This window comes from Gossypium hirsutum, chromosome D08, assembly GCF_007990345.1.
Source record: "Gossypium hirsutum isolate 1008001.06 chromosome D08, Gossypium_hirsutum_v2.1, whole genome shotgun sequence".
Lineage (NCBI taxonomy): Eukaryota > Viridiplantae > Streptophyta > Magnoliopsida > Malvales > Malvaceae > Gossypium > Gossypium hirsutum.
In genome coordinates, this window is record NC_053444.1 from 14,194,771 (window position 1) to 14,213,944 (window position 19,174).

The 19,174-nt window shown below is 30.7% G+C and overlaps 1 protein-coding gene across 1 annotated transcript; it reads right to left on the minus strand.

The window, feature by feature from the left end:
• Nucleotides 1-8,353: 8,353 nt before the first annotated feature.
• LOC121220300 (26S proteasome regulatory subunit 7A-like) lies at nt 8,354-9,948 on the minus strand. Its single transcript, XM_041099976.1, has 5 exons — nt 9,924-9,948; nt 9,608-9,855; nt 9,226-9,307; nt 8,470-8,561; nt 8,354-8,385 (listed from the first exon to the last, which is right to left on the minus strand). The coding sequence occupies exons 1-5, from the start codon at nt 9,946-9,948 to the stop codon at nt 8,374-8,376; spliced, it is 459 nt and encodes a 152-aa protein (XP_040955910.1). The 3' UTR covers nt 8,354-8,373.
• Between the last annotated feature and the right edge of the window lie 9,226 nt (nt 9,949-19,174).

Here is a 19,174-nt window from a genome sequence, read left to right on the forward strand (position 1 = left end):
GAAACACAGTCGTGTCACCCTGAACTCTTCCTATCCTATGGCATGCCAATTATACCCGACCCTGCCTCAATAGTTAATAAGGTAACAAATTTCTCACATTCATTTATAATCAATTTTCAATTTCCAAATCATAATCTCAACCAATCCATCAACGATTCCCATATATAACAATATATTTCATCACAACATTTATGCAATTTCACAATTCAAACAATATTTAATATTTTTGAATCTATGTAATTTAGTTGTTATCATAGACAACCAATTCATATTAACTCGTTTTAACCCATTTTATGACTTGTAACTCACCTTATGATCTTACCATATAATGTAGTTCATAAATGCAATGTAACACCCTATACTCGGCTCGATTGCCGAGCCAGAATATCAGGATGCCACACCACCGTCTTATGTCATACACAATGAATGAAAGCTCATTCTAGAAGAAAAGTTTTTCATATTATCAATCATATAGGTTTTAAGTCACTCGTACTCTTTAATTATCATCGTTACATGCTAAACATACATCAATAATCTTACAACAATAGTTTAACATGCATAAGGTCTATTTAGCAAAATCTCAAAATTGACTACGTAGGTATCGATACTATAAAATGGGTATCGATATTTCTCTCAAGTGGTATCAATACCATTTGGAAAATCGATACCAAATCAACATTCTATTTCTCATCTGAAATCCAAAGTCTCAAAAATTATCGGTACCTTTCGAAAAGTATCAATTATTTTACCTCGAGTATCGATAGTCGTGATAAGGTATCGATACCAAATTACGTTACTGACTTATTACACTTTCAAAAACATGGGAGTATTGATATTAAAACTCAAATATCGATACCTTTACTTCATGCATAAAAAATACATCAATCACAAGCACATAATTCATACCAACTAATGTCTAACCATCATGTACCATTCACTTCATCAAATGGTCACTAAAATGTTCGAAGTAATAGTCCAAAACATCATAATCATGACCGAGCAAGGAGCCAATAATTCAAACTGAAAGTCTATAAGTCCTAAGCAAAATAACCATGTAAACAACTTAAAAATCAGAGCAAAAACCAGCATATAGTCTACCACATTGCCTTTAGTTCCCAAAACATAAATGAGCAAATAAACAACTACGAATAACTACTAAACTTTTGGCTTGGATCACCCCTCGGAAACCACACTGCTCACACCGGTACATAACTAATATGTAATGGTTTAAGAAGGGAGTAGGTGAGCTTAACAAGCTCAATGAATGTCTAGAATAACTACCCTGCAAACAGTTCATGAAGCATTAATGAAACATATATGTAGCATAATTGTAGCAGCCTTAACTTAGTTGTCATATTTTACTTCATATGCATATGCGATAGTTTATTTACAGATTCAATACATACATATTCATGTAAACGTCACAATACACACAATCACATTAATAGATTACTTGACACTTGAGCTATGAAAAGTAAAAGTGGAGCACTATCACCACTCATCAGCTACATAGATCTCTAACACACTATATAGACTCATAGAGTCAAACATGTCCCGTAAGTGAAGCGTTAAGCTAACACTCTCCAATCACACTAAACATGTTCCGTTGAATGGAGCTAAGTTCACATTCCCTTATCTCTCTAAACACGTCCCAAAATCTCAACACCCAAATCACGTATAACATATATGTGAGTACTCACAATCCTATGGCATGCCAACAATATCCAATAGTCTCAAGTATCACAAGGCCAAAATACCCGTATTTAAACACACATATTACTTACTAATTTTTGACTACTTTCATTGCACATTATTATCACTGTCACTTAGCATGTATGACATGCTTACACATATACTCTTTCACAATAGTAATCATGAACATATGACACATGTATATCATCTCATTTCGGTTCACAATTTCCCAATAACGCAAGCACATATCTTACAAGATAAACATGGTACAAGAAAGCTTACACTCGAAATTTAGAGTAGGGGTTTAGGCTACCACGAAATTCCCAAAATAACGCATATCGTGTCCACAAGCTGTTAATCTAAACACTTACCACTATGCATTCGTTGAAATATTGAAACCTCAAACTAGTCTTTCCTAGCTCGTAGATGGTCCTAGCAAATTCGGAACTTCAATACAACAATTCACACAACAATACATCAAAAAATCAGCCAAGGACTCACCACAGGCAATCAAAAAACATAAGCCTAACTAAGTTCTCATGTAACCGAAGCCTTTAACATAGCAAATTTTAAGTTCAAATATCACGGTCTATACTCAGTCTTTTCGCCTAAAATCAATTTTGTTCATCTTTCAATTCACCTAAGACTAATTCTCAACCTTTAAATGACACTAAAATACTCAGTTCATAGTATCGACTTTTTTGACATGTTTATGGCTATTTTTCGAAAATTCAATAAAGCCCAAGCAATCCTTAACGACACTTTAAAACAAGTTTAGAAACCTTTGAATCATATCAAAACCTATTGATTAACACTTTGAAATCATATTTTTACTCGAAAATCTGAAATTCACCACTAATGACTATATTTTTTTGTTTTTAATCAAAACATGCGACTTAGCACCTAAAAATTCAGTTTCAAAGGCCTAATAACATTAAAAACTAATAAGAAAGTGAATGGTTACCTTTGATAGTAGAATAAACGAGTTTTTTTATTCAAATCCAAGAAACCCACAAGTGAAGAAGATGAAGAAATTAATGATATTTTAGGATATTTTCTTGAAGATTTATGGAGGTTTAATACTTAGGGAATGATGGAAATCAAAGTAATATAGTTTGGGAATAAAAAATCAATTTGAAGAGTAAGGGAGAGCAAGAGACAATAAAGCTTTATGTTGGGGAAAAACCCATCATGAAAACAAAACTGGAAATGGGGATTTTTAAGTTGGTTTTTAAAATTTGGTCTAACTGCAACATAAACGTTTTAAATTTTGACCATGTTACAAATTAGTCATTTTTCTAAAATTAAAGGTCTTTAAAAAATTATTTTCAAAAAATTGATTTGATTTTCTAAAAACCACAGTCGAAAACACTACTGATAAACCATGTTGCAAAATTCCAAACACTCAAACGCTTAAATTCCCAAAATACCCCTAAAACCCATAGGCCATATTTTGGGGTGTTACATGCAACAATTGAAATAGTTTGGATTATAGAAACACAAACCATAAACTCTAAGCTATTCGTCAACAAATTTATTTTTTAGAGGAATTTGGGTCGACATTAGATACGGGTTAACTCAAACATACCAATTCATCAATACAACATCAATTTCGCGTTCAATTGCAAATTTATACAAGTTTTATATTTTATTCAATTTAGTCCCAAAAATCTAGACTAACATAACTTTAAATCTAGAACTCAATATGCCAAGTTGTTTTGACTATAGTCCTTCTAGGGCTTCCTATTTCTCATTTCTAACATAAATTTCAAAATTTATGCATTTTAGTCTTTATTGTACCAAACTATACCAAACTATAAATTAACTTCACATTTTAATCCTTTTTCACTTCTAAGCTTAAAATCTATCAATTTAGTACCTAAAACTTCAAATATTCATCAATGGCATCTTTATAAATATTTAACAGTTTTAGAAATTAACACAAGGGTCAACTAACTTAAGCTCTCGAGATTCTGAAAACATAAAAATTACAAGAAAATGACAAAATTGCACTAACCAATTTGGAGCATTGAAAATGAATCCCTAAGGTCAAAACTAGCTTCCTTTCTTTCAAGGTTTTCAATTTTGCATGAGGAAAATGGTGAGATATGTTTTGTTTCTCAAATTACATGATTTATTAATTATAATATATCGTTTTATTTTTATGATTTATAAATTAATCAAATTTTTTAACATATTTTCTTAAGCCACTAACTATCCACCTTCCCTTACTTTCCTAGTGGTATAATTACCACTTAAGTCCCTAGCCTAAGATTAAATCATAAATCCTATAGTAATTAAACTTTTACCGATTTCACAATTTAGTCATTGAACTTAAATTTAATCACTAATTTGATAAAATCATTTATCGAAGATTCATTTCACCTATAATTTAAATATTTACGAGTTTAATTTACGAAGGTGAGGTCCTGAAACCATGTTACGAATGTGAGGTCCTAAAACCATGTTTTCCAACACCACTAACTTTCGGGTTGTTACATAGATGAAGTTTAAAAATGGAAGTAAATCATTTGGTCATAGTAAACTCGTTGAATGTAGAAATATTAAATGTAATTTCTCATAGATTCTTTTACGGTAAAGTCGTCATGATTTTAATGAAAATAGAATTGGTTTGAGAAGAATTTAATTGGAAATATATTTAGATGTTTATTTTGGGAAAAATAAATATCGAGTTGGATCGAATTGTAAATTACTAGGTTAAAAGTCTGGGAAGTACTTGTAATTTGACTCGATATAGGAGAGGATCAAAAGTCCCTCATGTAAAAGGGTAGGATAGCAAACCCTAGTATTATTAACTAGGGTTGCCACCACATATACTTCTAATTAGACTAAGAGTTGATTTTTCTAGTTGAAATAAAATTCTACAATGTAACAAGAGTTTTACTTATTCTTCTTCTAAATAGATGACACTGTTAGGGCAAAATAAAGAAATTTAAGATATTGTTACTTTGCCCAAAAATAGAGAATCTATTCTCAACTATTAAATTAATTTTTTGGAATAACATTTTTTGTCGGTTTCTATTGAGCAAAGATTTTTTGTTTTCACACTTAAATAAAGAAATTATTACTTGCTTTGTGTTTGATTCGAATTGTTTGAGCCCACACTCGCAGTAGTTCGTGGTACGAGAATAGCAGAGAAGGTCGTACGGTTGAAAGCTAGGGATGACAAGGATCCGTCGCCGAAAACACAAATGTGAATTTGGTTTAGGGTTTATTGCTATAAATATCACAAACCGACTTAGTTTTCAAAAATTTTATTTTTTATTATGCAAGAAAATTGTTTTCAACCAGATTTTTTCCAATAGCGTCTACATGAAATACCTCATTTCATTGTTTCCAATCGTGATGGGAAATTTCTAAGTCACTTTTGAAAATTCTTATGGGGTAAAATTGGAACCAAACTCTTCTTTTCTACTACATGTGATCTTTAATGGATGGACAAGCTGAGGTGGTGAACTAAATTTTAAGGGCTTTACTTAGAACTGTTCTTGGTAAAAATCTTCGTAATTGGGAGAAATGTTTACTGTTTGTAGAATTTGCATATAATCTTTCTATTCACTCTTCTATCGATTATTCCCCTATTGAGATTGTTTATGTTTTTAACCCCTTAATTGTACTTGATCTTGTGCCTTTACTTGATTCTATCGCTAGCTTAGATAGAAAAAAGAATGCAAAACTAGTTAAGTTTATACATAAAATGGGAGAAAACAAATAAACAAGAAAAACAAAACCAATGCAAATAGAGCCAAGAAAGAGCATAAACATGTGGTCTTTGAACCTGACGATTGGATTTGAGTCCATCTGAGAAACAAATGATTTCCAACTAGATGCAAGATGAAATTGGACCCAGATGGTGATAAGTTTTTTTAGGTATTCAAATGGATTAATAATAATACATATCAAATTAATCTTCCCGGTAAGTATAATGTTAGTTTCACTTTTAATTTTACTAACCTTTCTCCCTTTGATATTGCAAATTCGATGACGAATCCTTTTAAGGAAGAGGGAATGATACGAGTAGCCCGACCCAATTTAAGGTTCATGATGGAGATGGGTTTAGTTTACCTCAAGGCCCAATAATAATATCGAAATTGAAGCAGCTGAAGTAAAAATTCAACTTATTCGTTTAAGACTTTATCACGAAGAAATTTCAAGAAGAATAGTTCAAGCTTCAAGCCGATGGACTTTGGAGTTCAATACGAAGCGATGATGAATTAGAAGGGTCCAATTTTATTCGTGGACTTAAAATCTCAATCCATGACGACAAGCTCATGTGGAAGATGTTAACAAGCTTAGACGTTACACTTCAAGGACTCCAATCAAGCCACATACTTAGCCATGTTATAATCAATCAACTTGCGGTGCATTTTTGGAAGGAATCCGAGAATTTCTAGGTTAATATGTTTGCATATCACTCAATTTTGAGTTCGAGAGCTCAAGTTATGACTGTTTAAGTGAAGATTGCGTGAGCAGACTTTTTGGATGGGATTATTATAGAATTTATGAGTTTCGAGCTTTAATTTGAGTTTAAATCATACTGAGTTCAATTTTTAAGCTTAATTTTTATTATATATGAGCTCAATATTTTATTTATTAGGTATTGTTATTTTATTATTTATTTGTTCCAAATTTTAGGATTTTTTAAATATTTTAAGTTGTTTAGGAGTTTTATGTTTCTTAGTAAAATAGAAAGTTTAGTGTAAAACTACTTATTGTTCTTGTTTAGGTTAATTAAAATTCAATTATACTTGAGAGTTTTATTTAGATGTAATTAGTTAGCCTATATAAAGGTCTCTTCATTGTTCATTAGAAACACAATAGTTTTTTATTAATAAAATTTTCAAATCTGAAAGTTAATTTCCTTTGCGGAAGATTGTTTTTTTTGTGATTTTTAAGATCAATTTTTCTTCTCAATTTTCTTCAAGGAGTTGTGAGAATTTATTTCTCATCCTTCAATTTGCCAATGATTACTTCTTAGAGGGTTTATTAGAGTCATTAATTGAATTTTTTAAGATTTATATCTTAAAGGGTTCAATTGGCATTGCAGCAAAACAGGCTTTTAGCGGCCTTTTTTTAGGCTTATAGCGACCCTTTTAAGCGCCGCTAAAACTATTTGCGGTACTTTCACAAGCGCTGTAAAAAAAACGCCGCTATAGATAGCGCCACTAAATTTTACGGCGTTTATGTGAAAAAAACACCGTTATAGAACATGACCTTTAGTGGCGCTTTTATAAAAAACTCCGCTAAAGAACATGACCTTTAGTGGTGCTTTACCCACACACGCCACTAAAGAACATGATCTTTAGCGGGGCTTTTATCACAAGCGCCGCTAAAGAGCATGAGCTTTAGCGGCGGTTTTATGACAAACGTCGCTATAGAGAATAAATTTTAGCGACTTTTTTTTTACAAACACCGTTAAAGATCATGATCTTTAGAGGCGCTTTTATCACAAACGCTGCTAAATGTACCCTTCTTTAGCGGCATTTATGAAAAAACGCCACTAACTTTGGTTGGTTTGTAACATTCAATTTTCATTCATATACAACTCTTCCTGTAGCATGAAATCCAACAAAAAATAGCAAATCTAAATGATACTTCAAATTCAACAAAATACATATGATATAAATTAATAACTGAAGTATAATTCAAAATATTCTTACAATAATGTTAAAAGTTACAATGTTAAAAATATTCTTACAATAAGAAAACAAATGTCTAAGATGGTGAAATTTGCGGCTGCTGAAACATCTTCATCATATTCTGAAGCTGTAATTGGAGTGCGTCGTACTTTCTGCTCTGCTCTACTTCCCTCGCTGCTGCCTCCGCTTTAAGTTGTAGCTAGAGTTCTTCATATTTTCTTTGAACCTCAACTTCTCTCAATGCTGCCTCCACTTTAAGTTGAGCAATTTGCTCAACGGTGCTCGCTTGCATCTGAGCCATCTGGTCTCTTAACCTCTGAACTTTAGCTAATTCACAATAAAAGAAAAGAACATACAAGGATGTAAAAACATGATTGGCTTCCATGAAAAAATAAATAAAGGAAAGAATGAAAATATCATAACACATTCAAATGCAACTACTATTTCTAGTAAAACCTATACTCGTCCATTCTAGAAAATGAGGTGGATGTATCACAAAGTCGACCAAACAGTTATACTAGGTGACAATGAATTGAATGATCATTGCCCTGGTCACAGTTTTTGGTTTGGCAAGTTTTTTCCATACTCCCCCTAATAGTGGCAGCAACAAATAATTTATATATTCTAACTGAATTGCAAGCAAACGCCTATCAAAAAAAAATTCTAAAGGCAACAAATGAAGGCAACAACCTTTTAAAAAACTTAAAACTTACCCCACTCGCATGCCTTCTTTTATATCAGTTGGTGAAACTTTGTCACCAAGGCCAACAACAAACTACAATTAGAACCCATATGCATATTAGACCAAAAAAATTTAAATGTCTATTCTTCTAAAAAAGAGACTATTTTCACAAAAGAAACTGTATGTTTAATCATTAGATTGGCTTCTTTTAAAAGAATATAAAAAAATCATCAGACTGGCAAACGTTAAACTCAAGGGCTTAATGGTACATACCTCAGTAATTTGCTTAACATTGATAACGTATTTGGCATCTTCTGTATTTGGATTAATTATCTTTGTTCATCTTGCCACCTGGATGAAATTATAGTCAATAACACAATAAAAAGAACAGAAATACACTGTTTTATAGAAACCCATTTTAGTAAAAAACAATACTTGAAGCGGTTGCTCCTCCTGCATCATTTGCTTATTTGAGACAAGATCCCATTGGCTGGGTGCAGCCAATCCCGTGTCTGACTCCTTGATGCCTTGTTTGCAAAGTATACCAACATAAAGACATGAGTACAATAAGAATAGACCTATTCCGCAAACAATTAGTGAATGGTGGCAAATAAATAATAACTTGAGGAACCATAATCATCAGATATAATTCAATTTTTCCATATGACAGCCACAGCTGCTAAACACACTGATGTAATAATATGTTAGCAGCTGAAAATCAAGAAAACACTACAATATTAGAGAGAGTGCATGAAGTTGATGATGCTGAATTTACATGCTATAAGGATAGCTTCTCCTAGTGAACATTGGCCAGATACTGGAAACTATCGAATCTAGGGACAAGCAGGTATGTTACTACCTGAAGCTAGCTTATGCTCCATAGGCCACAATCCTTTATGCAGAATTTTTATGTGACAATATAAACTATATGCCACATTAATAGATTTGCTTTTCCCTCTTTACTTTTTTTTATAAAGATACATATACTGCACACATGTAATGTCTTATTGCATCCTATGCTGTGAAAATTATCAAATGCAAAGTTAATAATTACTCTTTATTTAGCACCCTACAACAAAAGTAGCCAAATAGAACCCTTAATCTCATGTTTAAACCTAAATAATACAAATGCAGCCAACAAACAAAGTCCTAACACAACACAAGCACTGGAAAAAAGGGTAAAACACATACCGCATAAGTCATTTACTTTCTTTTCCATTTCCTTAATCTCCTTCTCAACTTTCTTTACGCTCATTGAATAAGGCCCTAACCCCTGCAAAAAAAAAACAAAAGCAATTTTGCATTTTAGCTGCCCAAGAATATTAGTGCAAGATAAAAAAATGAAGTATAAATATTATCAGGTCGTAAATTATATAAACAAAATTCATAAACCTTAGAAATTAGAGGTTGATGCTATTAGCACATCTCAACCAACAGATACTATAAAGAAAATAAAGAACCAGAACCAAGCTCCTATAGCCAACATGTTGAGAGAAAAAAGAAAAAACAAATCAAAGATTCAAAATCGAAAAGTAAAAAAAAAAGTAAAAGGAGAGAAAGAAGTTAAAATTACATAAGTTTTGAGAAGCGCGATATAGACTTCATCAAGAGGTCGAGGATTTTTCTCGTCCTTGATCTCGTCTTCTGGTTCAAAGCTAGGGTTTATGAAAGGAGGAACAAAGAAAAAAAACTGAGAGAAAGAGAGAAAAGATTGAAGAAGGGAAAAATAGTGGAGAGAAGAGGGAAAAGAAACGTATCGACCAAAAAAAATAAAGGAAAAGAGCAGTCTTTTTAATCTTATTTTAATATTTTCATCAATATCTATACAAGTAAAGAAAAATTTAATACATACTTGCGGCGTTTTTTGCCCAAACGCCGTTATTGCTTACTTTTTGCAACGTATTTCTTATACATGCCGCTAATGATTGACTTTTTTTTACAATTTTAAAAGAATTAGATAAATTTTAAAATTTTTATATAATTTTTTATGTAAGGAAATAAAAACAAAAACAAAAAATTTCAAACTATGAAAAAAAAAGCTTTAAAAACTATAATGATAATTTTAATATTTTAAAATTCATATTATCTCTTTTACAATTACATAATAAATTATTTAGTATATAAATTAAAAAACTTAATCATTCATATACCCAAAACACTTTAAAATTATTTTTAATAATAGTATTTTAATTTTTTTTCATTTTTAACATATATATTTTTATGTTTTTACTTTCAATTTTTTTCTACGTGTCATTAATTTTTTCTGAAGAATTTAAATATTAAATTAAAAATAAATTGTATTTTAATTAATATATAGAAACTAGTTAAATAATAAATAGAAGAGGATGAAAGAGTGCATGAGTTGTCGAAAAGAATACATGATAGCCACTTGGATGATGGGTGAGAATACAGGGAGCAAAACAGTGCTGTTTTGTTTAAAATTAGACCCTAAACACTAAACCATAAACTTTAAACCCTAAACCCTAAGCCCCTAACCCCTAACCCCTAAACCCTAAGCCCCTAACTCCTAAACCCTAAACCCTAAACCCTAAGTCCTTAACCCTTAAACTATAAACCCTAAACCCTAAACCCTAAAAACTAAACTTCAAACCATAAACCTACACCCTAAACCCTAAATATGTATATTACAAGTGACAAAAGTAATTAAAAAAGAATCTTATTGCTTATCTAAACCCTAAAATAAATTGATTTTTTTGTCATTTTATCAAAAACCTTAACCTTTAAACCCTAATAGCCTAACCCCTAAAACCATGAACAATACTAAGACCCTAACTATAAAATAATAAATCCCAAACCACAAACTCTAAACGATAAACTCTAAACTTAAAACTCTAATCCCAAAAAAATAAATATTATATCATAAACCCTAAAACCCTAAACCATAGATATTAAACCTTAAATACTAAACCTTAAATCCTAAAATAAAATGATTTTTTGCATAATTTTTTATCAAAAATGCCGCTAATGCCACTAAAGCTCAACAACAAACGACGTCATTTTCTCAACTTTTTTGCGGCGTTTTACGAAAAGCGCCGCTAATGCTAGATCTATAGCGGCATTTTTCAACAAGTGCCGCTAATGCTTGACCTTTTGCGGCGTTTTTGTCATAAACACAACTATAGCTCTAACCTTTTGCGGCCTTTTCATACTAGCGCCACTAATGTACAACTTTTGCGGCGTTTTTGGTTCAAGCGTCGCTACAAACGCCGTTAAAAACCTATTTTTCTGTAGTGTGGACACTTAGCCTTCTATACATTATATCATCGGTTTATTTGATCTATCTTCCACTTTTTAATCTATCGTTTATTTATTTATTTATTGTTTTGAATACTTAATATTTGTTCTTAAATTTCATATTTTATTTTTTTGTTTTGTTTTCTTTGTTTTCTTATATCTGTTTGGTTTCTTCTTTTTAGGTCAAATCTAAATCTTACTTTTCTCGAGTTGAACAACTTGAATAAGATTTTCTTCCTACGCTCCCTCTATCAATATCTATAAATATTTGGCTCATACCTTATTTTAAAAAATAAGCCTAATAAACTTTAACCATATTAGATATTTTAATTTGGACTAATATTTTTATGATAATAAATAATAAATAATTATTTTTATTATATATTACATATCATCCAGCATTCTCCACTTCCTTCGAAATATCTCGAAACATGCACTTAAAAGTTCACTTATATGAAGCAAATTCTTCCGTTTGTAGACTACGGAAAAGGAAGAGCAAACCAGCTCCAACTCAGTCTAGCCCAAAGCAACAAAGATGATTGCTATTGGAATATTTCCACTAATAATTTTTTAATTAAGAAGGACAAGAAGAAACGAATTTTATTCACGAAATCTTAAATTATAACCTGCTTGCTTAATGACTTACACATCATTCATAAAGTCAACACCTGTCAACGTCAACCTACAACTCTAATTGGTTACTCAAGAATATGCCAACCGAACTCACTTGCTGTCATCAAATAACTCAATAATGTTGAATTGAAGGGATAAAATCAACGTGTAAATATGAATCCGTGGCCAACTCTCTAAAGTTATCTGATTGCTAATGCTTTTGGAAGATAAAGTTTGAACCTTTTAAATATGCATGTGCATGCGCCCAAGTGGTAGCAGAAAGGTAGCACTATGCTTATTGCTATTTGATTAATGCAGGAACTTGTTGCATGCAAAGCAAAGCCTTCATTATATTATATACTTGCTGAGATTATTATACATTTATAATAATTACTTATTATAAAATTTGTATCGTGAATTTTCATCAAATAAAAAAAAATTTATGTTAAAAAAGAAAAAAATTGTAAATCAAATCAATAAAATTAAAGAACGTATAACATGTGCATGTATTTTGCTTTAATGAATCTTTTATTTTACATTCTTTCACGTGATTAATTATAAAGTTAAAAAATCTAACAAGTTCAACTAATCAATGAGTTATCAAATTAAATTAATTAATTTATCATGAGTTACTCAATTCAAGTAATCAATTTATAAGTTTATTATGTTCTAAATTCGGACTAGAATATTTAATTAGAAACTAAATAGTTTATTAAATTGATATCTTTAATTTCACTCATAGAAGATTAATGAAAATTATTTTCAAGTAATAAAATATGATTAATAAATTTCTTCACATGAAATATAATCATTTTATTAAAATAATATTTTAGTTAAGATCATTTTTATTTAATAAATGATAATTAATAGGCTTGCTTATATTAAATAACTATAATTTTATATAAAAATTTAGATCATATATTGTTATAGAAAATTAATTTAATGAAGAACGTAATTTATAACTATAAATATTGCTATTATAAGTGAAAATAATTTTTTATAGATTAAAGTATAATTTTACTATATATAAACTTTTGTTTTTTTATCATTTACAATAACACTAAAAAGAGATTTTCCATTTCGGGGCCTTTCCCACTTGTATTTGCTTATACAAGCAAATGATCTGTTATCACCTCAACACCAAACGACGCTTTAACTATATTTATGTATATATATATCCTATTAGTGGTAGAGCCACATACATGATTGGGTCCCCACAACTTAAAAATAATAATTTATATAATTGGAATTGATATAAATTTTTCTCAAAAGAATGATTTATGAAAAAATTGTAAAAGAAATTATTTCACAAAAATAATTAAGTTATGCAAAATAAATTAATCTCCTCCCTTCACTAAATCTAAAATATCTCTCATATTTTTATTTTCTTTCAACATTTATCATTTTTCTTTAAAATTTCTCTTATTCTCTCTCAAAATTTCTATACAACTTTTACAATATAAATATAAATGATCTATTATAAATATCTTATTAGGTGGATGTCCATCATAATCAAGATAAAGTTTTAATGTACTTTAAATTCTAATAGTTATTAGAATTAGATCTCTACTTCTTTTATACTTCTTATACTTATAAATAGAGACTCTGATGAAGCATTGAAATCACCCTTTTTTATCAATAAAGTACATTCTGTATTGCTTTCATACTTTCTTTGTTTTTTATTCTCTCCATCTCTCTGTATTTTATAACACATTATCAGCACGATCTCGCTCAAAGTGATAGTTCCTTTTATCGACGATAAAATTTATCCTTCATGATTTTCAATATCTTTGATGGCAAGATACAAAATTTTTACAAGAAGTTTCTTTTATTTAATGTTTCATATCTGATTATTATTTTTCATTCTTCTTTCATTATACATTATCATTATTTTGATTAACTTATTTTACTTTTTGTTCTGAAGGATGGTGAAAGATTTGATACCGTTATCTATATGAAATCGAGAAGTAAGATCCACTCTTAAAGCTTACTTTTTTTATATTTGCTTGGGGATGATCTCTTTCTCTTCATTACAAAGGATGTTTATAATCACAACTTCTCATACATGGTAACGTAAGTCAATCTAATCAACTTCTTTTGAAATTTGATTTGATTTCTATTAAAAAGTTCAATTTATATAATTCACTATCCGTATCTCTATGAATTTATAAAACCCTTCACACATTTAATTATTGAGATTTTTATGTGGAGATAAATATTTTTTTATTTTTAATAGAATTTATTGGTTAAATTATATTTTGATTAAGATATATGATTACTGCAGAATGTGAGGAAAAATACTTACTTGTCATGAACTTTGGGATATTCACCCTGTCTGTGATAATTTCATATCATTGTAAGATTTGAGATGAAATTATGTTATAAGAGGTGAAAGTTAGAAAATGTTTATGTTTAAACTTTTATAGCTGTAAAATTATTTTAATTTGGCTCTATAATATGATATATAAAATATATATTATCTAACCAAAATGATTTATTAGTGACATGAATTTATTATTTGTTACGTTTAATATATGTTTTATTTATACCTATTCATTTTATTTTATATGAATAAATAAAATTTTATTTAAAATAAATTAAGAATTTATTAAGCTTATACAATAAAATGATTATATGCTCTTGAAGAGCTAATATTGCATCAAACTGTAAAAAGCTCTTTAAGAGCTTATATTTTAGCTCCTTGTGATGCAAAAATTTTGTAAAATGTAATATTATTTTTCATATCAAGAAGATATATGTTGAATAAAACCTTTATGTGTTTTATATTAAAATCATATATATAAGTAACATGAGATACTCATGTATTTGTATTATATATATTTCCTAAAGGAATACATTATACTATATGATTGAAATATCTAATGTGCTCAATATTGTGAAAATGACTTTAACAATATTTTTGAACAATCTCATACCTTCTACTGGTTAAGCAAAATAATAAGTTATTAATGAAAAACTATGAAATTCTTTCTACTAGTTTTGTTTCATTCGCTGAAGTGAATGTAGCAGCACATAACAATTATGAAAAATGAAAATATAGAGATCATGATTGTTGTTGTACTTGAGGATGTAATTGGAGACTAATCATGACAACATAAATAGATAAATTTTCATTTAGAATCCACTTATGTTTTACGATGATGATTATGAAATAAAGAATCAATGGAGGCGTTTAGAAGTCTATCCTAGTAGATTTATTGCATTCCCTGAAGTGAATGCAAACATAAAGAAAATAAAAGATATAATCATGAACCACTAAAAGTGTAAAACCCCAAACCTAGCCTAGACGTTATGGCCGAATCTGGCGATGTCACATGGAAAGGGATTTGAAGACAAGATTGTCGAGTTTAAAAACCGGTACACTAAGTTAGCTTTTATTTAATTCGAAAAAAAACTAGTTGATTTGCTTTAAAACTTGTCTCTTAGAAAAAGCTTTTGTAACCAATTAATTTAGGGAAAATCGTTTCTATTTACGAAAAACATTAGTTTTTAGAAAAAAAATCGTGTTTTGTAGAGTAAAACCGTGTTTTGTGGAGTTGCAGTTTTTTTAAAAAATCCATAAAAAATAGTATAAAGTCCCAAATTTAAAGCCAACCAGTCCATAGTACAGATGATACACCATAAACCCCAAATAAGTAATAAATTCTAGGCATTAACAAAAATAGTCTAAAATTTACGTGTGGCCACCGTCCTTTTAGTTATCGGTAGTCGATACACATCCTCATGGATCCATCCTTTTTCTTAAAAAACAATACCGATGCTCCCCACGGGGACACACTAGGGCAGATAAACCCACAATCTAATAACTCCTAAATTTGAGCCTTGAGCTCCGTAAGCTCCTTTGGTACCATTCAATAGGGAGCGATAGACACCGAAGCTATACCAGGGAAAAACTCAATCCCAAACTCCACTTCTCAATTCGGAGGTAAACTCGGTAGCTCCTCAGGAAAGATGTCCAAAAAATTCCCTACAGTTCTAATGTCCTTAACAGTAGAATCCCCAGAAGCGGAAACACCTACATAGGCCAAATACGCCTCACATCCCTTGCGAACTAGTTTCTCAGCTACCAATACAGAGATCACGTAGGCCAGAAATATCGTCACTTGAACCTCTAAAGGAACATCCTTGTACAATTTGCTAACTCTAACAGATTGCCCCAGCAGGCTCAGCACAGTCACCTCACTAGAAGTACTCTCAACTGAAATCCCTATATTTTTAGAAACAGAACAGGTAACATAGGAATGCGTTGATCCTATATATATCAATGTAGTGTAACACCCCAAATCTAGCATAAACGTTATGGCCGAATCTGGCGATGTCACATGAAAAGGGATTTGAAGACAAGATTTTCGAGTTTAAAAACCATTACAGTAAGTTATTTTTTATTTAATTTGAAAAAAACTAGTTGATTTTCTTTAAAACTTATCTCTTAGTGGAAGCTTTTGTAACCAATTAATTTAAGGAAAATCGTTTCTATTTACAAAAAAAAAACCTTAGTTTTTAGAAAAAAAACCGTGTTTTGTGGTGTTGCATTTTAAAAAAAAAACATCTATAGAAAAATAGTATAAAGCCCAAATATAAAGTCAACCAGTCTATAGTCCAGATGATACATCATAAACCTCAAATAAGTAATAAATTCTAGGTATTAACGGAAAATAGTCTAAAATTTACGTGTGGCCACCGCCGAGTCCTCCGTTGCACTGACCCGTCAAGTCTGGGGATTACCTGTATAAATTAAAGAGAAAGGGTGACTTATCGTAAACTCAGTGTGTAATCCCTACAGAAAACATGCACACTGATAATAAATAGAATTTAGTTAGATACAGTCTGGGGCCTGTGCCCATCACAAAATCAGTTTGGGCTTTAGCCCATTCAGATACAGTCTCAGAAATACATGTGGGCCTTGGCCCATATTAGATACAGAATGTAGATTCAATAAATCAGAATCCTACCCTCCAGCCTCTACACACCATCTTCGTCCAACCTTACACACCATGAGGGGATTAAATCAACCCACCCATTCCTATACACCATGCTGTACCGAAATACAGCACATAATCAGAGGGTTGCAGCTGAGCTGCCAGATAACATGCTTAATAGCCTATCAGACACTTCCTCCAAATATCATCAACCCACCACGATGCAATGCAACATACAAAATATGTCATGCCATTATGTAATTAATAGTACATACATTCAGATATCATAAGTTATGCTCGGTATAGAAATCAGACAGATAGATCACACATGTTGGGGTCTAAGTAAAGCTTACCGACCTACAGTAGGTCCATAGTCGACTTGGGTGACCCGTGCAACCTTACAGAACATTTTAGAAAAATGGGCTCACACGCCCATGTGACCTACTCAGCCCAAATTGACCTTGGCCACGTGATCCATTTTTAATGTAACCCGTGCAAGTTAATTATTCATATATGTTTCCACTATTTACTTATATGTTCCTTCAAAGCTGTCTACTTGAGTCACTGTTACTAAATTATTTATATCTTGAGCTACAGAATTTTTAATTAAGATATGCTTGATGTCTTTGAAACTAGACTCAAATACCTTTGTAACATAAAATTTTTAGAATTTTTAGTTCACCCAATAAGTACAATAAAATCTTCAAACTTACCTCTGTTCTGCTATTTGACAACTTCGACCTTTCTTTGCTAAAAATTAATTATCACTTAGTACAAAATTTGAATGATGTTTCCATTTATTTATATTGAAAATATACTTATTAATAATTTAAACATGTAAATTTTAACCCCTAATTGCTTTTCTCCAATTTTTGATGATTTTCCAATTTCAGAATAGGGGAACCTAAATTCATTCTAACCTTATCTCACAAAATTTATTATATCTAACGATTTACAATTTCATCACTAAAATCGTTTCTTCTATGTGAAACTAAACTCAATACGCTTTAATTCTATTTAGTTTTTCATTCTCTAATTCGATTTCCACAATTTATGGTAATGTTTCAAGTATAGCCTACTGCTGCTGTCCAAACAGCAAGCAATTCTAGCTTTTCACTGAATCCTATTTGCTATGTTTCGAGTACACACATGGTTTTGTTGGATGTTAAAATAATCCCTGAGCACTCCAAAGCCTATAATCATATACTCAAAATTAATTTAATGGATTTACAAGCGAATTGACAACCAAGAATTAACAGAAACCCAACTTACCACCAACGATAACCCTCCGTTTAACCATTGTTAAGATGAGAACACTGAATTCACCAATTCGAGCTCCCCCTACACCTAAATCACAGAGAAAAAAATTACCACTTCAGTCACTAAGAGATTCATGACAGAAACGAAGAGAAACACTTACCGAAACTAAGCGAGCACTAACCGCGTGCGAAAATGAAGGAAAATAAATGGATTAGGAAAAAATCAAGAAGAAGAAAAATAAGAGAAAGATGGAAAAAATTAGAGAATTTTGGCAAGAGGAGAGGGAGAAAAATAGACGGCAGAAAGGCTTTTTTTTGGAAAAGAGAGTCAAAATTCGATTATGGGAAAAAAATAAAATAAAATCCCGATAACCCCCAAAATCCCTTAATCTTCTCTCATAATTCCCACTACACATTCACTACTCAGAATCCCTTTATTACACAACTCTATCCTGAAATCTGAGCAAAAATAATAATACCCTTGCCTGCATAGGGGTTCGAACACAAGACCTCCACCATAATAACACACCATTTAACAACCAAACTAGTAGGCCCATTCTGATGTAATTTACCCAATAATCAAATAGAAGCCTACTGAACAAGAGTAAGGCCTAATTCATTCAAAATACCAAAATTTTCCCAAGCGAAGGCTTGAACTTTGGACCTCCCAACCACTCCCAGAACACATAACCACTAAAGCTGACAAATATTTGTGTCATATTTTCACAATAACAAAATTACAAAAAGTGGGAACATAGTAATAAATAAGAGAACAATGAAAGTTATCAAGATAACTCTTCAAATGGTAAAGATAACTTATGTTATCAATGTGATATGAAATGTTATTGGCCACATATGTGGCATATGCCCAAATATTTTTTTTCTATTAATATTCTTTGAGAAAGGATATGAGAATGTAGTTATAAATTCTATCATTATAGGTAGAAAATATTTATCTTATTTGGTACTAAAACAAACAAATATTATTCCAATATTTGATAGTAAAAAAATTAGTCGAAAGCTCCAAAAGAGCTAATATATTAATATCTTGTGGTGGTTAATCCATTGGTTTTA